This window comes from Malaclemys terrapin, chromosome 12 (genome assembly GCF_027887155.1).
Source record: "Malaclemys terrapin pileata isolate rMalTer1 chromosome 12, rMalTer1.hap1, whole genome shotgun sequence".
In the NCBI taxonomy this organism is placed as follows: Eukaryota; Metazoa; Chordata; order Testudines; family Emydidae; genus Malaclemys; species Malaclemys terrapin.
The window spans coordinates 26,982,405-27,006,310 of NC_071516.1; the positions used below are offsets into that span (position 1 = coordinate 26,982,405).

General features: G+C 38.9%; 1 protein-coding gene across 2 annotated transcripts in view; it reads right to left on the bottom strand.

Annotated features, from left to right (window-relative positions):
• The window catches only part of ITCH (itchy E3 ubiquitin protein ligase), a 108,585-nt gene that overhangs the window by 38,304 nt on the left and 46,375 nt on the right, over nucleotides 1-23,906 (bottom strand). For both annotated transcript variants that reach the window (XM_054045447.1, XM_054045449.1), the window contains 5 exons: nucleotides 17,881-18,005; nucleotides 16,170-16,307; nucleotides 10,294-10,336; nucleotides 5,810-5,979; nucleotides 3,688-3,922 (listed from right to left, as the gene is read on the bottom strand). In XM_054045447.1, the coding sequence (XP_053901422.1) occupies nucleotides 3,688-3,922; nucleotides 5,810-5,979; nucleotides 10,294-10,336; nucleotides 16,170-16,307; nucleotides 17,881-18,005 (711 nt within the window). The remainder of the gene's footprint in view (nucleotides 1-3,687; nucleotides 3,923-5,809; nucleotides 5,980-10,293; nucleotides 10,337-16,169; nucleotides 16,308-17,880; nucleotides 18,006-23,906) is intronic.

Consider the following 23,906-nt stretch of genomic DNA (forward strand, 5'->3'; position numbering starts at 1 on the left):
GTCTTTGGTACCAGGCATAAGGATATGTAGGGCACATGTGTAAGATGAACGGATACTACCACCAAAAATCTCTGATCAAAGGCTCACGGGGCGCACGCACACCTGAAGTGGAGCACCCATATGGACACTACTTGAAGAACAACAATTCATGTCTGGTTTCAAGTAGAAAATTATTCAAATCATGCATTTGCAGTTTAAAGCTAACAGAAATGCTATAATTACTTTGTATAAAATATTTATTATTTGCAAAGCACTTTTATAACTAGTACCTCGTTCACAGGATCTATTAAAACTGTGTACAGGAGGCAGTGGTACAACATAATACTTAAAAGGGTAATTTAAAAGGAAATATTTTCAAACACTTCAAAAGCAGAATGAATAGCAATCAAATTCCAAATAGGCTAGGGATGGAATTCTACCCACTAAGTATTAAGAGAGCTAACACCCCATCTCTGAAGCGTGTGCCACAAAGATGACAGCAGCCAATTAGAAGCAATTAATTTGAATCCAATTTTTATCCATGTGATGTCAGTGGCACTGGATCCAGAATATGAAAAGAGCAAGCTGGCACATAAACCTGAATAAAACTTTGCAGACACTGTAATTAGGAGCTGAAGTATTTTAAAATTTTAAACTTTATCACTAATTTTCTATATGCACAGTGAGATAATGTAAATACCTGAAAGAATAGGAGGGTGACCAAATTGCAGGAAATGGAAAAGAATGACAAACTGTACACAGCTCAGTTTATCCACAGTAAACTAACAGAATGGTTCAGAGCTGTAGGGAAACTATTCTAGCCCAGATGATGAGGCTCTAAGATCAGCATAATGTAGACAGCTTGTTATTTGCTGCAGTGCAGCAAACTTAAATAGCAGGTTGTAAAATTACATTGAAGACATAGATTCATAGATTATAGGACTGGAAGGGACCTCGAGAGGTCATCGAGTCCAGTCCCCTGCCCGCATGGCAGGACCAAATACTGCCTAGACCATCCCTAATAGACATTTATCTAACCTACTCTTAAATATCTCCAGAGACGGAGATTCCACAACCTCCCTAGGCAATTTGTTCCAGTGTTTAACCACCCTGACAGTTAGGAACTTTTTCCTAATGTCCAATCTAGACCTCCCTTGCTGCAGTTTAAACCCATTGTTTCTGGTTCTATCCTTAGAGGCTAAGGTGAACAAGTTCTCTCCCTCCTCCTTATGACACCCTTTTATATACCTGAAAACTGCTATCATGTCCCCTCTCAGTCTTCTCTTTTCCAAACTAAACAAACCCAATTCTTTCAGCCTTCCTTCATAGGTCATGTTCTCAAGACCTTTAATCATTCTTGTTGCTCTTCTTTGGACCCTTTCCAGTTTCTCCACATCTTTTTTAAAATGCGGCGCCCAGAACTGGACACAATACTCCAGCTGAGGCCTAACCAGAGCAGAGTAGAGCGGAAGAATGACTTCTCGTGTCTTGCTCACAACACACCTGTTAATGCATCCCAGAATCATGTTTGCTTTTTTTGCAACAGCATCACACTGTTGACTCATATTTAGCTTGTGGTCCACTATAACCCCTAGATCCCTTTCTGCCGTACTCCTTCCTAGACAGTCTTTTCCCATTCTGTATGTGTGAAATTGATTTTTCCTTCCTAAGTGGAGCACTTTGCATTTGTCTTTGTTAAACTTCATCCTGTTTAACTCAGACCATTTCTCCATATAGCACAAATACTGCTTTATCATTCTGTAAGATACTAAAGATGTTTCTTTGACCCTATGGATACCATCTAGTCTTGAGGTGCTTTATGCCTTCAGGACCAGCTAGTTTCCTCGGGTTATGGGGAAGTCTGGAAAGAGGGTGCCTCTGTGGCTAAGGAAGGAAGCTTCAGGAAACCCTCCGTGAAGACAGTCCAACCCTGCACACCATCTTATTTTGGCTTGAAACCTGCTCACCTCTCTCAGATGGCTCTCCCATTCTGTTCATGCTAAAGCGTGGCAATGGATGGATAGCTCACAGCCAAACGAACCAAAGATGAACACTTTGTGGCATGGAGCTAGGAAGCATCTCTATGATGAAGAGGAAGCTGCCAGATATGTGACTGAATGTGAGTGAGAGCATATGACATTGTCTGCTGTTTGGCAGAGGTCAAATGATGACTAGGGAAGTGAGAGGAAGAGAAACTGAAAGAGTGGTCAATGATGGGGCAGGGACAGGAACAAAGAGGCAGGGTTCCTAGTTTTCTTGGTAACTTTTCCTCAATTTGGAGAACCAAAAAGGAGTTAACTCTTGAAAAGACTAAAGTGCCCAGAGATTAAAACATATTTTCAAATCCTCTCCTACTTGTTTGTTCCCCTCTTCCCCAACCATTCTATGGGGTATGGGGACTCTATACCAGGCTGCTACTAAATGTTTTAGTGTACTGGCAACAGAGTGAAATTAAATAAAATCCTCACCTATGAAATGCTAGAAATTTCAGAGATTGGGAATCTAGTAAAATTGCACTTCTTAGCCAGCATCTTGGGAGCTGCTTGATGAATGGGAAAAGCACTGCAGGCAATAAGTCCTGAAAAGAAAGCATCTTAGGAGTCCCAAGTCCTTAAACTGGAGCTGCTCTGAGCAGTATTCCAGCATCAACACACCTGTGATCTTGGTGCAATAAAAGATATACACAAGACCCTGTTTACTGTGTGGCCAACTGGATGTAAATTTTGTGGCAACAACAGGTAAATAAAAAATTGAGGTTTTTATTTAATTAAATTTAAAAATTAATAATACAATCAGTACAGCTCTACCCCATATGTTACAGATTTTTTTCATTAAATTCAATGTTATTAAGTCCCTAAATGTTCATTTTGCCACAGATTTTTGCAGACAGCGTATATCTGCATCACAGAATTTGTCAGTGGGTAATGAGTATACAGCATTTGGGACTTTTAACATCTGAAGAATGAGTCAACCTGGTATTGGGGAATAAGTAACAATAGCTTGATATTTCTGCTGAAATTATCAGCAGAGAAATACTCAAGGTTAACATTTCCAATTCTATCGTTTGATTTCAGAGTTTACATGCAAGTATGGTGAATGGGGCAGTTCACACTCCTCAGAGCTACTGTTTCAGGCTGCCTACAGATTAAGGCAGGCAACACTTCATAAATTACACTGGTCACATTGGAAAGGTTTTCTTCACAATCATGAAGTTCAGACACCCAGTTTTGAAAAAAAAAAAAAAAAAATGCTTACATTCTGAAGTGCAATTCTGTGGCAAGGGGTTGATTCTCTGGCAAATTCTACAACTGAAGACTACGTAGGATCATGGCTACAGTGTTCACTGGACTTGTGCTATTTGGAATTAAGGACTTTAGGATGGCTTCTAGATCCTGATTACCCCAAGCAATAACTGCTTTCCTCAAAATAACAATGTTAGCTCACTACAACCTATATCATACTACGTGATCACATCATGATTTGAAGACAAAGGTTGCCAGATGAATAAAAGCTCAATAATTTGAGGGCATGTTACCAAAGAGAACAGAAATACCAACAAATTTAATTTCTTACTTGCATAACCTATGCCTCAAAACCAATCAAACTACACAGATAGTCTTACCGGGCAAAACACAAAAGCTATGGGTGTTTGTTTGCAGTACGTGAGATAAAACAGAACTAAACAGTACAATAGTACTGAACTCCTACCCAGGTGGAAGAGGACCTTGACTGACAGTACTGTGTGGCTGAGATGGAGGATTTACTGGCTGGAGTTGTCTGGATACTGGAGGCGTGGTCAAAGCGGAAGCTGCAGGAACTGTTGTTCCAGCTGTTGCCCCCTCAGGGCTCTGTTCTGAAGGTGCATTTGGAGTTGTACTTGGTGAGGATCCTGCACTGGACTCATCATTTTCTATGGACATAGATGAAGGACCATTGACACAGCCTATGAAATCAGAGAAAACAAAAATGGAAGAAAGGTTCTTAGTTGGTTTTCTCTTATTATTGTTTAAAACCCAAGAAATCTGTTTTAGAAATTGTTAATCCACAAAAACAAAGGCTAGTAAAATAGGTCTGTCAAAAAAAAGGGTAGGTGTAAAACCACACATTTTACCTTACTGGAACTCAGAAGCAGTTCTTTCCTACCTTGCAGAAATGCTACATTACTAGTACTGCCATGGATTAGCAGATAGCTTTTATATTTCTATGACGGAACATTCATTATCTTTAAAATAGCAAGTTGCCTACTTTCAATAAATACTGAAGGTATGTAAATGAATCCCTTTTTATGTTGCTCAGTTAAACTATTTTTTTTTTTTTTTTTACAAATGAACTATACCAATTTCCAAAAAAGCAAATTAGATGACATTGATCTGAAAAGAAACTTCACTCGAGAGAAAGAAAAAAAACACAATGGGTGGAAAACTTTAAAGGGAAGCATTTAAAGTTTCAATTTGGTCAGCAGCATATCATTTAGGAAAAAACAGGAAACAAAAATTGTGTTTGATTTGGCCAAGATAAGTAGGTTTGAAAAGTTGAGATGGACATTGCTGTATTTTTTTTTAAACAAACACTGAAATAATCTTTTAACAATGTTCTAAGCATTGTAAGAGATAAGAGAGCTGCACTGCCCATGTAGTTATATTAAAATATTATAAATGAGGGGTGCAGTGTAGTTTAGTGATGAAAAAGAAGAACCCAAGTCCTGATGTAGTCTACTTCCTGAGCTCTGTAGGGGACAGCATTCGCTATAGATGCTTTCCTGAGAATATTCCATGCTGCACCTAGAACTGGCTATTCAATCAAATACTATTCCCACTTCTCAGTGGGCTGCTGGGATGGCCTGGTCTTTGCTCCCATGAGGAAACTGACTCCCACAAACATCCCTTTAAGAAAAATTCATTGTGTTTTTTTCCTATAAATATGGTTTTCTAAGCACTCTATATCTGAATACAATTGTGTAACACATCATACATACCTCGATACAACGCTGTCCTCGGGAGCCAAAAAATCTTACTGTGTTATAGGTGAAGCCACGTTATATCGAACTTGCTTTGATCCATTGGAGTGTGCACCCCCCCCCCCCCCCCGAGAGCACTGCTTTACCGCGTTATATCAGAATTCGTGTTATATTGGGTCACGTTATATCGGGGTAGAGATGTACCTACACTTGTCCACAGCTCGAGATAATGTCTCCTAAGAAACTCTAGGGGGCCACTTAAATGTAATCAGAAAGGTCTGAATGTCATGGCCTTTTGTTAGCAACTGGCAGATGATAAAAAGTAACAAAAACATTTACTCTATTTTAAGGCAAAAAAATTAAGAATTTGGCAGCCTTTTGCTATTATATGACAGTTTTTAACACTGTAGATGGTTGGATTTGTAACAAACCCACTGTAATCTACCGGAGCCAATGCTGCTACCTGCTCAGGAAGGCTGTTTTAGACACTAATCCTTCCAACGCTTACTACCTAGTGTAGTCATATCAAAGTCAATTGGATAGGTCATGGTAGTAAGCATTATCCTTGGTAGTATTTGCATAATCAGGCCCTTTGGGGGCTTTCTGCACTTCTGTTAGTGGTTGCAATATAGCCATTGTTCTTTCACAGACATGAAATGAGAGATTTCTAATGATAAAAACAGCAATTAAGAAAGAATGTACCAAGACAGGAAGCAAGATAACTGCTCTGTGGCAGAGCATTTCTGAAGGATTTGCTTAAAAAAAAAGGATCAGTACATCTGAGGAAAAGATATTAGAAATGGCCAGGACTGTTCAAATGGAATGTATCTTATAAATAGCTTTTAAATGGATGGTTGGCACTGGAATACATACCAGCTGCAGAAGAGGGTCTACGAGGAGTGGGTGGAGGTGGTCGGGAGGGTCTGGGAGGCCTAGCAGGTTTAAAGACTCCATTTGTGAGTACCGGCGAATCACTGCCATTAACAGTCCTGCTTTCACTGGATCCTGCATCCTCATAGCTTTCAAGGCCATTTGCATTAGCCCTTTGTGTGGGAAAAATAGAAACAAGAATTCTTAGGAATTTATAGAAGATATTAGAACTGAAAAGTTAACTATTATGGCTTTAAGTAGAGGAAACTCTGAAAAATCTTATCGGTTATAAACATATTATACAAAACAAATAGTTTTTGTACAATGTGTTTACATATTTGTTATAGCAATAAACCTCTTCACAGTCCAGACATACAACTATACAGAATTTAAAATATATCTAACAGGAAGCATTTGTAGATGAGTTTAAACAGAGGTGAAGAAAAGCAAGAGGCCACGTTTGGAAGGATGGAATAGAAATACTGGAAACAGCAGAAGACATGGGGATTGGAAAACTGTATAAAATTCTCAGTTTGCTTTCAAAACTTATTTTTTAAATCAAACGATTTTCATACCAGCATGAACACATCTCATAAAAATCACAGATTTGTACTATGATACTGATGAGATTTTTCAGCATAACCTTAATAAATAAAGTAATCCAACATTAGAGGAAATACTTACGAATTAAACTCGAGTTTACGTAAAGGGAAATGAATACATGGAAAGTACAAATACAATACAATTTGGAGTTATTTTCAGTATTTGCATGTTGCACTTATACCATATTTGTACTTCTATAGTGCCATTTTATAGGATCTAAAAGATCTTAACAAAAATTAAGGAATTAAGCTAACATCATTCCTGCAAAGCAGGCATTATCCTCATTTTTCAGATTAATACACAACGCCTAAATTTATGAAAACAAAACAAAAAACTTTTGTAAACTTAGAGTTAAGGTTGCTAAGTGCAATTCAAGAGAAGACACACTGGAAACACTTGTTTAACAATATTAAATAGTAGGGAAATCACAAGCTAAGATTAGGTAAACAATCCTGGCACTAAATGTCACATTTCTATTGTATCAGAGAAATTTACTTGTAAATATAGCCTCTGTAATAAACTAAACTAAACTGCACTCCTTTTAAAATACCAATGTAATTGCCATGACAATGGATTGCTGGGACGTTTGGAAAAGGAAATAAGCACTTCATTTCCACGGGGATCACATGACAATTCTATAATCCAACTGAAGTGCCACAGATTTTTAGATAGTGTTTGTGCGCCCCTCTGATACAAGAATATTCCCAAGGTATTAATAATTTGGGAAGCTCCTTCCATCAGGAATGGAAAAAGCATTAATGAGGAAGCATTACAGAAAGCATTACAGAAAGCCACAAGGTACTCAAAAGAATGTGTAATGTACTCCTACTGGCGGCTTTAATTTGAAACCTTTCTTTGTTACGGGTAACAATATGGCATTGCTTTTTTATGTTTGAATTGTAAAGCTCTGTTAAACCTTAAGAAGACACACATTTTTCAGATGTATTGGCCATCCACCCAAGCACAGAAAATTTCAGCCTGAATGATTCAAATTTGACAAAATTACAAGCAACTGAAAACACGGACTTGTAATGGAAAATGTTTGACAACTTTAACTGCAGGCTTCAGTGCCGCCTATCATGAATTTTCAAACTTTTACATAAGCCATAATTCAGATATAAATGACTCAATAACTGAAGACCTTTTTTGTATCAGATTAGAATTGCTGCCATATAAACTTATCAGACCCTACACTTCTGAAAATAAAATTCTGTACAGGTACATTGTTCATTGATCAGTGTGGATGGGTCAGAATAAGTTTCACAGTGGACCACTAGTTGCAATCTCATTTAGGGAATCATAACCAAGTATCTCTGTAATAAACATACTATTTGTACACTTGGAATTTTTTATTCAAAGTAAGAGAGGCTAGGAATAGAAGTTGTATTTCACCAGATACGTGGAATCAAGCCCAATTACGTACATGTTTGACCTAAATATACAGCACTACTTTTGCTCTGTATCAGGGACAGTGCTCATGATAATTTAAGTTACTATGCCTTATTGCCCCCAAAGAATTTAAAAATAAGTGACTAATCAACAGTGATTTGAAATTTACTAGAGTTAAAGCTTAGTTTTTGCTCAGTCCCAGAACATCTTACTTGGGTTTTGAACATTAAGGTCAAGAGCATTATATTTTATCCTCTTGCATACATTATCAAAATCAGCCTCGGGGGTGGGGGAGGGGTATGAGGTATATAAAGATGTTATTTGATATATAAGAACACTTATGCTACCCACACATTCTAGAATCAGTTCGTTATATAAACAACGCATAGCTGTCCCAAGATAAACCCTCACTGAGCATCATATAATTGTAGCTGGTATGGAGATTGTGTAAGTAATTTAGACGTTCATATATTTGATAAACAGCTCCTAGAGGGCAGAGAGGTCCTTCTGTTTGGGGGCATACAGAACATATTGCCTCAGCAGCAGAGATGGCTTTCAACATGTGACAGGATGAAAAGTATCCTTGGTACCTAAGAATTAAAAAGTACCCTTTATGCATCCAACTGGTTCAAAATGCAGTAGCTTGCCTACTGAACACAATCAAGTTCAAAGTTTCAGTCCATTGTCTTCAGAGTCCTCACAGAACTGGCCCCAGATGTTGAAAGAGATTGTTTTAATAAGATCAAAGCATCCTACAAGAACTGTATTGTATTGGAACAATGGACACACTTATTTCAGTTTAATCTAAATCAAAAAGGAGCAGGATTAAACTAAACCAAAATAAACATTTTTAAACCAAATTAAGAATATCACCATGAGTTTGCACTGATTTAACTAAACCAGCTTATTTAAACCAGAGCAGGTCTGTGTATAGACACGGCCCAAGACCTGGGAGGAGGAAGAACTGACCAAATCGGTTACACAGGCACAGCCTTGTGAGCTCACAACCATTAATCTCAGCAAGGTCTGGGATTCATTCAGTCATTAAGTACTTATCAGTTTAACAGTATAAGGCAGCAGAAGGAAACCTGTTTTTTTTTTTTTTTTTTTTTCCTTTTTTTGGGGGGGGGGGGGGAGGGGGCAAGGGGAAGAGGCCTGTAACTCAGGAACCTCTTGGTCAAATGAACCCAAATTTGGATCACTAATAAGAACGGCCAAACTGGGTGCTCCAGAGGGAATGAACAGAACAGGTAATCATCAAGTGATCCATGCCATTGCCCATTCCCAGCTTCTGGAAAACAGAAGCTAGGGACACCATCCCTGTCCATCCTGGCTAATAGCCATTGATGGACCTATCCTCCATGAACTTGTCTAGTTCTTTTTTGAACCCTATTACAGTCCTGGCCATATCCTCTGGCAAGGAGTTCCACAGATTGACTGTGCATTGTGTGAAAAAATATTTCCTTTTGTTTGTTTTAAACCTGCTGACTATTCATTTCATTTGGTGACCCCTAGTTCTTGTGTTATGAGGAGGAGTAAATAACACTTCCTTATTTACTTTCTCTATATCAGTCATGATTTTATAGACCTCTATCATATCCCCCATTAGTTGTCTCTTTTCCAAGCTGAAAAGTTTAATCGTTAGACAAACCAAATTTCAAAGCAATCCAAGTAACTGTCAAGTATCAGGGGGTAGCCGTGTTAGTCTGTATCTACAAAAACAACAAGGAGTCTGGTGGCACCTTAAAGACTAAACAGATTTATTTGGGCATAAGCTTTCGCGGGTAAAAACCTCACTTCCTTCAGATGCACAGAGTGAAAGTTACAGACGCATGCATACCTGCATCTGTAACTTTCACTCTATGCATCTGAAGAAGTGAGGTTTTTACCCACCAAAGCTTATGCCCAAATAAATCTGTTTAGTCTTTAAGGTGCCACCAGACTCCAAGTAACTGTTAAGATTCTAGAGCACTTACAAGAGCTTTAAAGCATGCAAAATGGCAGAAATGGAAACCCTCTGGCTGTTTTTCTGTATTGGTGAAAAAAAAATACAGAAAAAATATACTTTTTCTTAAATACCATTCTCATTTTGGGTCCCCCAAAGCTTTTGTGGATGACACTTACTACCTTGGGTGAAACTCAACAGACAAACCATTCTGACCCATATCACATCAACAGTTTGATCTCTAGCTCTGTGGAGAAAAGCACCACATAGAATGGAAAATTTTAGAGTAATGGCTATTTTTGGGGGGATTTGTCTCTGCAACCCCTAGCTCGAATGACCTCAAATCTGGACTACTAACCTTACCCTGCACACTCCCGTGGTCCACCTAACTTCAAAGGAATCCGACTGAGCATACTGATTTTAGAGTACTTAGAAAGGTTGACCTTTAAACAAGAGTCATAATGCAAGCTTAAGTATAATGGTGACGCTGCACTGCTATAATAATCTAAAAGCAGCACATGAACAACTCAGGCAAGAAATGAACTCCTACCTTGTGTCATTTCTTGCTCTGGAACCATCGTTCTGCGTGGGACCTTAAATACCAGAAAAAGAAAGACAATGAACTTATTTAATGTAGACTTCAAGGTAGAAAATAGACTTCAATGCTCAGATTCATTTCTAATGTTGAGGTTAATTGAAGAGCACCTCCCTATTTGTGAAAGCTTCTTTCACACAAATCTATGTACCAGTCACATTTTAAGCTATTATTACTGAGGAGCACAAGAAAAGAGCATTAATACATTCTTTCCCCTCAAAGGTGTAACAACACAGAGTCTGAACATTATTCAGCTATTGTGTGATATTGCCAACCACACAAGCCCATCAATCATGAGCAATCACTTTTGTTTCCTGTCCCCATGACAGACTCAAGCAACCTTCCACTGCCAAACTCCACCTTGTAGAGAGCTATTTTTAAATGTCCTTCTCTCCCTGCTCTCCAGGTGGCAGGATAAGACAGCAGAAAGAAAGCTGCCTTTCTGGAATTTTTCCTTCCTCTGCTTCATGGATTCCTCCCTTGGTGACAACAGGTGTGGGGTTGTTTTTGCTGGGCCAGCTCTCTGGTACTCTCTTAAACTGGGCCCTTTCCCCATCACTCTGTAGGTTATTCAGAGAGAACAGAGGAACCGTTGGCAGCTTTAGCAGTTGGCTATTCTCCAAGCAAAACAGCAGTTCCTGGTGGCCTCAAACAGAACTGTAGCATATCAGCCTAAACTCCAGAGTTCCTTGTAGCTCCTCATTCAATTGCCATGTACAAATCTGGCCCCAAAACACAGCACCTGTGGTACTGTGAGTTGGGGGAGGTTTAGGTTGGATATTAGGAAAAACTTTTTAATTAGGAGGGTGGTGAAGCACTGGAACGGATTACCTAGGGAGGTGGTGGAATCTCCTTCCTTACAGGTTTTTATGGTCAGGCTTGACAAAGCCCTGGCTGGGATGATTTAGGGGGATTGGTCCTGCTTTGAGAAGGGGGTTGGACTAGATGACCTCCTGAGATCCCTTCCAACCCTGATATTCTATGAATTGCACATTAGCCTACGTCTGGTTTCCACAGAAGAATATGAAGTTAACCATATGCTCAGATATCACTATGATGGGGACAATATAAAAAAAAATCTAGGTAGAAATAAGCACATATGTAAGGTAATATATTAATTTAATCAGATCAAGCAAGCAATTGTAATTCCAAGAACAGAAAAACCATGACTTTATATATAGAATATTGCAAGTACTTCCCACAACTACATATATATCTATTCCCTTAGAGTGCATAATAAGAATGTATTGGTTACTTTTCCCCCTCTCAAAAAAATAGCCCTTCATATTTTTGTTTTTATCTTGTTAGTTTCCAGTAAAATCTGTATTTTAAACAAATGTTTGCTCCTCTACAGCCTGGCTCTTCCTATTTGATCCTGCAGTGAAGTTATAACACTGAATGTGTAACTTCTTAAGTCATCTGTAGGTCTATGGATTGGGAGATAAGCAGAGGACGACTATTTTTCTTGTAGGATCAGTAGAGGGGAGAGCTTTTATTCAAGGAAAGATCCAAAATAATAGTGTATCTTGATGCCCATGGGGAGTGGGTGGAAAGTCAAACCTGGGACCTGAGCCTCCACTGCCTGAGATAAAAGACCTGGGTCTGTTAACTCAAAACCTTTAGTGCATTCAAAAATGTATATGCATGGTCCAGCTACTAGAGGGGGACAGAGCACCACAGTCTGTAAACGTGGGTTACAACAGTAAGTAGAAGACAAAGATACTATGCATTTTCATTTATAAAACTTTTTTTTTTTTAAAGTTAGAGGTCTTGATTGATTAATGAGATTCTTTAAACGTAGTAAAGCACGTTAGATATTTGTTTCCTTCTTTCTCCTCCCAGCGAGCCTTTAAGAATAGGATAGCTGAAGTCTGCCAATAACATGAGGTGACTTTCTAAAACATTGGAAAGAATCCTTGACTTTATACTTGACTTGTCTAAAAAGATTGAATAGTTAATGCATTGTTCTCTATGAAGAACATCAAAGCAAAGTTTGTTTACTCTAATTTGAAGAAAAAAGGAACCTAAATGAAAACTATAATGAAGATTCTCTATCAAGGAATCCATTTCAATTAATCCATTTCACACATGACCAAGGTACAGCTGTGAAGAAGAGCACAAACGAGTACGGAGCAATAACTGGAAGGAATAGCTGCCAAAAACAAGGAGGAAAATTAATGTCAATAGCACCTATTTTTAAATGTATTTTTTGCTGCGTTAGGAAAAGGCATGCATGAAATCTCAAGAAGTGTTGAGACCTATTGTTTCCTCTTGTCTTCATTGTTCTAAATCTAGTCTCTAACTTTTCTTAGGAAAGCAGAAATCTCTTTCAGAATTAAGAGCTCATCATTAGTCTCATTACTTTGATAGAATGAGCCAGCTAAGTCATAGTTTTATACAGCCCTATATAAAAAGAGTTTAGAGTCACCAAGTTAATCAAGGTGGACTTGACATTAGAAGACTGTTTTGGCAGATCTACTCCCATGCTATGATACAGAATGTTTGTACAGTGAAGACCTAACTTTGATAAAGGACTCAAGTGGTATCATGGGCTTCATGTTTACTTACTGCAACAAACATGCTCCACTTAAAAAGTATAATGATTTTTTTTTTTTTGACCGCTAGCCCTGCAAACTGAGCCTGGGCTATCCAGCTTATATAGCAATAAAATTTAACACTTGTGCAGTCCATTTTACTACTGGCATTGGTGTAACTGTTTGGAACCTAACAGTTCCACTGATGAAGCATAAGATGGAAGAGATTCCAGCTCACTTAATCGTAGCTGTATAGGTTCTGTAGGATTAAAGGAGTAAAAAAAAATAGAGAATTTATTTCATCACAAAAATGAGAAGATCTGAATCTAAATACACATAGGAAGTAGATCTGCAGAATAAGGTGGTGTCATTTTACAGAGTCTATTAGGGCAGACCCACATTTTAAAAAAGCATAAAAAATTCTGCTAACCTCCAACTCTTAAAACAACATATTAAATACCAGTGTTGACAGTACAGGTAAAATTTTTGAACATTTTACTTCATAGTTGCCCAGTATCAAGCTTAGTCATTTATGCTGGTACTTCAGGCTTTATGCTCTTTCTGATATTGTTCCTAGGAGTCTGAAAATAAAAATTAATTTCCCTACCTAATTTTTCCTCTTTCCATTTACAAACATACATTTTTTTTAACTTAGTGAGTGAATTTAGTGCTCAGGAAAGGGAGAAACTAGAAGCACAAGCTCAAACCAAATGTAGTATACAAAGAGGCTTTGCAAGTTTTCCTGCCTAATTCTATCAACATACCTAAACCATGCACTGCAAATCCCATGCAATTCCAGTCCTTGTCCTTTCTTTAGGAAGAAATTCCCACCAGGGCAAGGTATGTGATAACATGATAAATAGGGGAAGGGATGATACCAAAAAACCAAACTTATTTTCACTTGTGACCAGGGAGTCAGGTTTGAGCACAGAAGTCTTCAGAAGTAGTAAGTAAACGTAAAAGGCTAGTTCTCTCTCGGATTTCTTATGATATTTAAAGGATACTTGAAATTCATATGACATTTATTGTTCACCTCCTTGTGGTTTTGCAGTAACAGCATCATATGAATTGCCATACTTGCAATTGCCAATGATCCACCTAGTCTGGTACATCATCTCCGACAGCAACCAATATTGAACTCTTCTGAGGAAAGGATAAACCTTTCATAATGCCCCCATTCCTGCTTTACGGAAGAAATTTTTATCTTATGCTCTCAACCATCAGTGCTGAGAATCCTTATTTTTATTCTAGTGTAACTGCAAAATGCTGCTCTTATTCTTTAAGGTTTTTAATCTTAAAAATATTGTATTAAGCTATTTGCCACTGAAGAGGTCAACAAAACATTGGGAATGCAATTTGTGCTCCCTCTTCTGGCTTTTTAGCAAGCAGTAAAGCATTAAATATTATAGATCCTTCATTAACAGCAGCTCGTTTTGAATAATCAGTGACTTTATTTTGAAGTACTCTGTTTGATTTAGGGCTTGTCTACACGGTGGGGTAAGGCAGACTATGGGGTTATGATTTCTAAAGCGCAATTTACTGCACATTAATTGGTCCACATAGACCCTACTGGTGTCCACTAAAGGTTCTCTAGTGTTCTTTAACATCGTACTATTTGAAACCAGCAAGGTCTACACAGACCAATTAATACTCAGTATGTTAGTATGCTTTAGAAATCATACCCCTGTAGTCAGCATTACCCCATGGTGTAGACAAGCCCTTAGAAACTGAAAGACTTTTAAACAAGACTACAATAACTGTAATGTACAATTATATAAATATTTAAAAGTTGTCTCTGTCTGCAGAATCCAAAAGGCCACACCCTGTGTACTGCAGCACTGTATACCCTTTAGGTAAATTAAAAGAATAAGTATGATTAGAAATTAAATATGAAAGTGAATAATTCAGTCATTACAGTATTCCTTTTATTTTGCTATTAAATTCAGATTATTTTGCATTACTCCTCTCTTTGTAAATGCCACAGATTTACGTACTGATGATGTACAACTACGTTGAAGACTACGTCAGTTAGGAAAGCTGGCGGTTTTGACAGCTGGATAGACGTATTTTGACATCATGGAAGGTAGTTTGGGATTGTGAGATAAGGTAGCATGGTCCAGAAAACAGGTGCCCAGTATTATTGGTACTGCACTAATATCTAGGAGTCCCAGTCCTGGACCAGGACTCCAGGGTACTATGTACTGAACAAACACACAGAATTTAGGATGAAAGTAAAACACATGGAAGTGGCCTTGTGTTAGAGGTAGGGACCAAAAGATCTGCAAAACCTTCATTCTAATATATTTGGGGCTCCGTCTTGAAGAGCTGAGTGAACTATGTAAAAGTACTTTCAAAAATGGGACTGTGAAAATTCAAGATGTGTGACTACTGCCCACAGTGGTGTCTCCTCAGAATTACATTAAGGCAGTTTAGGTCATAGTACGAATATATTGCTACACTGATATCACTATTCAAGCTTCTAGATTATGTTCTGGTAGAAAGAGCATACTTGAAAGTGCTCATCTGAACACGGGAATATGCTGTTAGTTCAAAGAGCAGAGTTTAAAAAAAGTCATGGTTAATGCAGTTAATCTGCAGATTGTTATCAGATGCTGAGGGCAGAGTCCATCTGAAGTCTCTATGCAGTACACAGCAGCTCCAACTCAAAGTACTGTGTCAGCTGCTCATTCTTTGAGACCCATAAAAAAAAAAAAAAAGAGAACCATAGGGAAAGGCATACATGGATAAAATAGTTAAATGACAAGAAAAGGGCAACTCCAGACACCCAAACAGCTGACTTTATAATCTACACATAAATAAAAAGCTTTGGGAGGAAATAAGAAACCCAAAGTGCCTAAATGGTTAGTACCTAGGAAAAAAACATTCCATTTAATGAAATTCTATAAACATGCAGACACTAGCTGCATAATAAAGTAACTAGCACACTTGGCTATGAGTCCGTAATAATCTGTTCAGCTTTAAAAAAATGAAACAAAGAACAAAGAATTCAGAAAACTGAATGAAACAGATGACACAAAGAAAGGAAAGTCAGACTGAATATTGGAATGAATCTTGAAATAAAATATTTTGAAGTCCCATCACTCCTTTTATTCAATTATTTTATGGATCAAATTCAAACTTCAAAAGAAACAGAAAGGTTAATGGAAGAGTTCAGTCTTTACACGAGTGCAATATAAGCGCTGTAAGTAATTATAAATAAAATGTTGTACTATCTTCCAGTAAACAGCTTTAGATAAGCAGAGACTACATACCCTATTTACTTGAACAAACACTCACTTCTTATACTTGTGGCATCACCATTAGTTAGGAGCTCAGGATCTACCTGCATCCCATCCAGACAAACAGACAAGTCTCCTATCACCTCTGCTGGTTCTCGGTCACCGACAAGCTGCAATGTCACAACCACCTGCTCCACTAGAAAAGAAAGTGCAGAAAAATTAGAAGCTTCCCTTTACATTAACATATTACACCTCTACCTCGATATAATGCTGTCCTCGGGAGCCAAAAAAATCTTACCGCGTTATAGGTAAAACTGCGTCATATTGAACTTGCTTTGATCCACCAGAGTGCGCAGCCCCGCCCGCTCCCGGGAGCATTGCTTTACCACATTATACCCGAATTCACGGTATATCGGGTTGCGTTATATCGAGGTAGTGGTGTATTACATTTTATTAAAGAAATTATTATAAACCTACAGGAAAGGATTATAAATAGAATAGCTCTGAATCCTCACAGGAATAATGTTAATAATATTCATGCTTTTTGCAAACAGTCCTCCCAAACCTCCTGTAAATAGGTATTATTCCTTTAAAGATGGGGAGACTGAAGCAGAACAGTGAAATGGCTTGAACACAGAGAGAACCAGTATTAGAACAGGGGTCAGAATTCTGGAGTTTCTGGCTGTTTTGTGTTTAGACTACTGGACCACACCTCTCAGAGCTGACCTCCAAAACACCTTTAAGAACCAGAATTCTTAATATTCCTCATGAAGTGCATATACAAGTTTTATATACAGACAAGAATATTTATCCAGTCATTGAAAAAATTTACATTTAAAAACATGAAGCTTTTCTCTCTTGCATCTACAGAAGGAAGGGAATTTACTTTTACAGGCTAAGCCACTGCATCTAGTCACAATGGAACACAGTTCCGGATAAATATCTTTGCAATATCACAACAGAATATCTGATGTTAAATATAGCAAGAGTCCCTAGGTTAACTTTCTTCCAACTTTAGCAGTGGAATAACACAGCTATCAGGGCACTGGCCTGTTCTGCACTGTTACATGGATACCAATAAGTCCTGCAATTACAGTACAGACAGTTGAAAGAACCAAAACAAACTATTCTTTGGAAGGCCAGAACAAAATGAAGCCAATGCAAAGATATGTGCAATAGTAATGTGGATTCTCTGAGGAGGGCTCCTGTAACAGTATTCAATGTGCTTCTCTTTCCAAACAACGTGGAAGGTGCACATATTCAGCTACATAAGACATCTGAGTCTTGTGAAATGATATAGCATCTCACCAATTTAAGCAAGCAAACAAAAAACACCCTTCACATGCATATTTGTGTGTCTAGTGCCAGGAACACGACTCACACAGCGTTTAACTTTAAAATAATTATCTTCCGTGGCTGTTTTTTTTTTTAAATTATCTAATCTTCAGTTGGATTTTTCACTCCCACATTCCACCTCTTACTCCACACCAATGAGGTGTAAAATACCATGTTTGTAATATCACTATAAAAACAGTGTATTATAAGTAAGACTACACTGCATGATCAGCCAGAATGAAATAAACTTCAAGAGAAAGCTCTGAAATACCATCAGTAGACAAAAAAGAGCAATTATACTTTAGATATATTGTTTAAATTGTCACATTATTGTTTGTTTGAAACACCTGAAAGGGTTAAACACAGCAACTTGAACAATGCAAGTCTGACAAATTTCATACAAATAAGGTAGTTTTTTTTAGTTACACACTTACGTTTCATATTGTTTGATTTCAATGTCTCATGAATCTCCAGAGTAGCACTACCCAGTAGAATATCAGACTTTAATGTCTGATGGCTCCAGACTCTAAAGTTTAATTTACTGATAGGAGTGACAATTCTGTTGGGGGAAAAAAAACAAACAAACAAACCATAGAGAGAGCAGGACAATGGTGAACACTGTGAAAAGCATCACAACTAAACTGTGATACACATCAGCCTTCATTTAAAAAACAAAGGATATTGAAAATAAAATTGGTAATATTTAACTGATACACCAAACTTCAAAGATTAATAAACATTAACAAACATTATAACAGCTTAAAATGCATTAATTTTCTTGTTATGTGGATGACGGGAAAGCAAGATACCAAAGATAAAGAGAAGTCAAAATGGTTACTAAAACTGTTCATGCTTGGGTCAGAAAGTTAAGATTGTTTCTGAGTATAGGAGGCATAGCATCAACTTAATCATGCTTGTGTGAAAATTGACTATTAACTATTACAATTGACACCTAAAATTGCTATAACCAAAATATTAGAGAAAAATTTCTTTTATTTCACTTTTTTTTTTTTTTTTAAACTTCATGTAGGTTCAGTTTTACTGATTACCTTGCATGGTCCTCTGTGAACTTTTCATATAGCAAGAGGGGAGAGAATATTTCTTCAGAGAACAAAGCCCTTGTAAAACACTAACATTGGCAAGGGGCCTGCAGGAGACTGTTAGTACTCAAAACTACTTTTAATATTTTGAGAAGTTGACTAGATTTCAAGTGATTTATGTCCCAATGTGCACTGCTGTGAAAATGCAAAGGTCTAAATTGTCACATATTTTGCCCACATTGCTGTGATGAAGGTGAAAGGAACTGGGACTCTATGAAAAGTGGTTGTCATAAACTGATATAGTATTTTGCACTACCATGCTTTTGGCTACAAAATGAAATAAAGTTACCAAGAGAATCCCTTTCTGAGTAATAGTGGGCACCTTCATGAACGGGGTCTTCTCTTTGATATGACAGTGCTATACACTTAACCCTAAATTCACTCCCCAAAACTCCCAGAAGCAGTGAGAGTGTATTGCTTTCACAGCATTCTAAACTCTTTCTGGCCTTGAAGTATGGGTCTCAAGTTTAGTCCCCAAGGCTAGGTCTACACTAAAGGGGGGAGGGGGACGACGATTTAAGATACGCAAATTCAGCTACGCGAATAGCGTAGCTGAATTCTGCGTATCCTATTCGACTTACCCCGCTGTGAGGACGGCGGCAAAATCGACCGCCGCGGCTCCCCCGTCGACGGTGCTTACTCCTCCTGACGAGGTGGGAGCAAGCGCGTCAATTCGGGGATCGATTTATCCATCTAGATGAGACGCGATAAATCGATCCCTGAGAGATCAATTTCTACCCACCGATCCGGGCGGGTAGTGTAGACTAGCCCTAAGTAATTCCCCCTGTAGAATATAAATGGTCACTACAGAATCTGCCATGATGTCTAAAGCAACTTGAATGCAATCACAGAATGTAGCGAGCAATTTACCTGTTCACTCTCACCTGTTCCCCTCTCCCTCCCCAAAAGCCTGTTTAGAGCAAAACAAAGGAAATCCACTTTTTAAAGCTTACACAAAAACTGAATAAATCTAGTGGTTCATGAAAAGTGCTAGATTAACAACGCTGGAGACAAAAGTTTACCACAGAACAGGTGCAGCACCAAAAGTTTCTCTCACAATGTGCTGCCAATAGGAAAATTTATCTGTGCCTTACAAAATATTTCCTTTCTTGGAGTAATGAGGTCCACAGATCCATGACATTTGGGGTCTTTGCTCTATGCAGCCCTGGAGGCAGAACAAACCTCTCAATCAATGGCAGGGGAGATGTGACTCTCTGTGAAACTGCCAGCTGAGACACTTCTATAAGCCTAGGAAATGCCTAACACTCTATATCAGAAAGGAAAATTAAGCATTAAGATTGTTCTATTTAATCTTCCCACAGATCAATGAATAACAAAGTTGAGTGCCAATTAATAATCCCATATCTTTCCTCAATTTACTGCCCATTCAGGGTGGGTTTAATCTGTGGACCTCGTTATTTTAAGAAAGGAAATTTTCAGGTAAGGCATGAATACATTTTTCTATGCTTATTTGTAGTGAAATCTAAAGATCTACGACACTGGGATTTTCATAGTAGCGTACACTCAGGCTGAGGAGGGAGGAACGATATACATGTGTTATATGTATGTATTTAACACATACATATAAACACATCGGTTATGTGATGTCAAAGAGGGTAACCCTTTCCTAACAGTCACTGGGATATTACAGCAAGGAGCACCCGTCTACCAAAAGGCAGCATCAGACAATGACTGGATTTCCAGCTTGTAGAATTTGGAGAAGGTATGAACAGATGAGCAGCTGGCTGCTTTACAGATTTCCTCATATGAGGCATATGATCTTTTTGACCATAAACTTGCCATAGCTATGAGGGAGTGAGCTCTGGTTTTGGAAGATGAAGTTATGCTTTTTGCTCTGCGTGCTTCTGATATACAATAGTTTAGCCACCTGGAAATGAAAGATTTTGAAGCCTTCTTTCCCTTTTGACACCAGATGATAAAGCAATAAACAAAAGCATTTGCCTTTCTGAACTGTGCTGTGCAGTGGATATGTTACTTGGAACATCCACAGAGTTCTCAAAGTATACCACAGTTTCTCTTTGGGGTGAGATGGAGCTGGGCAGAAGGATGGAAGGATAATTTCTTGTGTTTTATGACCCTGGAATCACTCTTTGGGAATAAAGGGCAGGGTCAGTTCTGAGTACTACTTTATCTTTATGAAAGGCGCAGTATTGAGTTTCCAGGAAAAGAACTCCCAAATCAGGTACTCCGTGAACTGACATGGTTGCTATCAAAAAGGCTACCTTAATGGCTAGAAAGTAATGAGACACCTTCATGAGTGGCTCAAATGGAGGCCTCAATTGGCACTGAGAACCAGGTTAAAATCCCATGAAATAACTCTGTGCTCCTCTTCAAGAGGATGTAGAAGAGATGCTGCTCTCAAATAAAAAAAAAAAAAGTTTGGGCACCTGGGTAAGATGAAATCTACTACCTGCCTACTGCACTAAGGATGCTAGACAAAGCAGCACCTTGAGATTTGAATTTCGGAACTGCAAGGACTAACCTAAGCCCATCCTGAAGAGAATCGATGGAGGCACATCATGTAGGGGTGAGACCCCTTGTCCTGGCAGCAAGGGATAGAGCTCAACCATGCTCTTGAATTCATTGAGTTAGGTTTCTTTCCGGAAAATAAAAGTGTGCAATTTACCAGTCATGGACAACATTTTTGACTTAAGAATCTCCATTCAAGAGCCAAGCAGCTAGGCTTAGACTGTCTGGATTCAGATACATGATTGGCCCTTGTAATATCAGATCCCACCCAGATGGAAAAAGTATGGGAGGTTTCCATGCCGTGTTGAGGAGGTCTGAGAACCAAAGCCTCCTTGCCCCATACAGGGCTATCAGAACTACCAGTGCTGCATCTCACAAAAATGCTACAGATGATCAGGAGAGGGGAGGGGAGGCCAAGAAGAGAAGACACAGAAACCTTGTGATTTAAGTGGGAGGCAAACAGATCTGTTGCTAGAAGATCAAATTCTTTCACTAGGAGATGAAATGCCTCTGGGTATACATCCAATTCTAAATTATCTAATTTCTGCATGCTGAGCCAGTTGGCCATATGATTCTTTTTCCCTTGGATGAGAAGGGAGTGAATTGGCTGCAGATTCTCTCCTCTCCAAGTCATCAAGAGATAAGCTTCTCTTTGACCGGCAGTAGTCCTTGTTCTGCTATATCTGTTGATGTATGAATGGGTGAGGTGTTGCCTGTTATGATGAGCACAGGAGGGAGTCCAGATATGGGAGCAGAGATTTGACACCATATTGGATTGCCATGAGCTTTCACCAGTTTATACTGTGCTCATTCTTTTATTTGGACCACATTTCTTGATCTCGCATGAGCACCCCATCTCTGCAGGCCTGCATCTGTTGTGGTAACTGTTCTATTGGGAAGCCCAACTTGAATTTGCTTGGACTCATTCACCATCTGAATTACCTGCAAATCCCGCTGGAGAGAGAGACAGACATCCCTCAGTGAAGGTAAGAGATAGTTTAGGGAGATATAAGAGGAAGCTCTGTAGTGGCCTCATGTGAGCACTGGCCCACTAAGAATGTCTTTTCAAGAAACCATTGAAGTGTACGAATGGATACATCCCTTGAGTGGTTGATGGTTTTGATAAGACTCCTCAGCTTCTTCCATCTTTCCTGCAACACAAAAACTTTGTGGAGGACATTGTCTGTCTCCACTCTATGACGGGGAATCTGCTGAGACTATGTTAACTGACTCAGTCTGCAGCATCCTTATTGTCAGGGTGGTGCTATCCATAACCCTAGTTTTGGATAAGGCTCAGATAAGGAATTTGACCAGGAAGAGGAAGACATTTAAATCGATCCTCTCCTGGCTGAGAGCTGCTATTAACACTACCAGCACTTTTGTAAACACGTGAGGTAAACATACTTCTGGGCTGTTGCTAAACCAAAAGACAAGGACCTGTACTAGTAGTGTTGTGCTTCAAAAACAAAACATAGGTGCCTCTGTGAAACTGTAAATGAGCTATGAGAGAGGCATTCTTCATGAAGTTCCCTTTGCTGATGGTGGCCAATATGGATTTCAAGGTCTCCATATTGAATTTTGATTTCTTCCTTGATCTATTGAGATATTTAGGGTCAAAAACTGTCCTGTGGCCTTCTGAAATTTTTTAGTTTTGGGGAGATGGGGGGAGGCGGTAAGGAAGGAGACTAGGCCCAGTTTGGAATAAAGGCCTTGTTTCCTCTGTAGGGGGCCTGATTCTATTAATTCCATTAATAGGATAACAAGGAAAGCTATCTGCGTGCCCCTACTCCTCCCTCTAACTCAGGGAGAAGCCCTTAGGCCATGTCATTTTTTTTTCTTTTTAGGTTGAGAGTCCACCAACGTTATATTTATGTATTTAATATTGTTACCTAACGTCCCCTGATCGTCTCAGTCCCCTCTTTCAATCATGAAAACTATGCCTGCCTTTACTTGGCTACCTGTGAAGGTCGATATAGTTAGGTGGCCACTCTTTCAGATAAAAATCTCTCCCAGTTAGAAACTATGAGTGTTTGACCACCAGAAAAATAGGCACATTTATCTCAAGTAGTGACACCAGGATAAATTTTGACTGGTGCACGTTAAGGAACCTTCTGGCCTTATGAATGGAGGGGAGGGGGTGAGGGGGAGGAGAGAGGACAGAGATAAATAAGGAGTGGGTCAAGAGACCCTTACTGCCTGCTGGTTCTTTCCCATTTGTGTTGCTATCCTTCCCTACCCTCCAAAGCCACTTGCTAGAGGGGAGGAAGTGGACAGGCACTGTAACCTGCTACAGAATCTAGGAACAATAACCTGGACATTAGGGCATGGTAACCCACAGCAACCGAGAATGACAACTTGATACTTTCCCAGTCTTTTACGAGTGGGAGGAAAACCCTATCCCACTATTACTTTCTCAGAGGGATATGTGGAAGCTATAGCTTGACTAGGGCATCTGTAGACCTTTAAGTTTAATTTACCAAACCCTGTATACCCATACCTGAAAGAGTCTGCTTGGGTGTTTTGCCTACATATACATTTTAATACTCGATTCTCTAAACTTGCTTTGGACTGCTGGCCTTCCTCCCATAAGGAGGGAGAATTCCCTTTGTGAGGGTGTGTGTGTTAGAGGCCTGATCTTTTCGGCACTGTTCTGTCACATTCCACACTTTTTCCTCCTAACCTCTGTAAGATACTTTGACATTGTTTCTACTGCTAAAACCCACATGTGAATCCTGACTACTACACTCATTTACCTGGTACTCACCTATCCCGTCCAGTCCATTCAAAAAACACCACAGCTAGAAAATAAATAAGGTCTACCTATCCTGCTACTCATCACCCCTCCCCCTTAATTCCATCAATTGTTTATA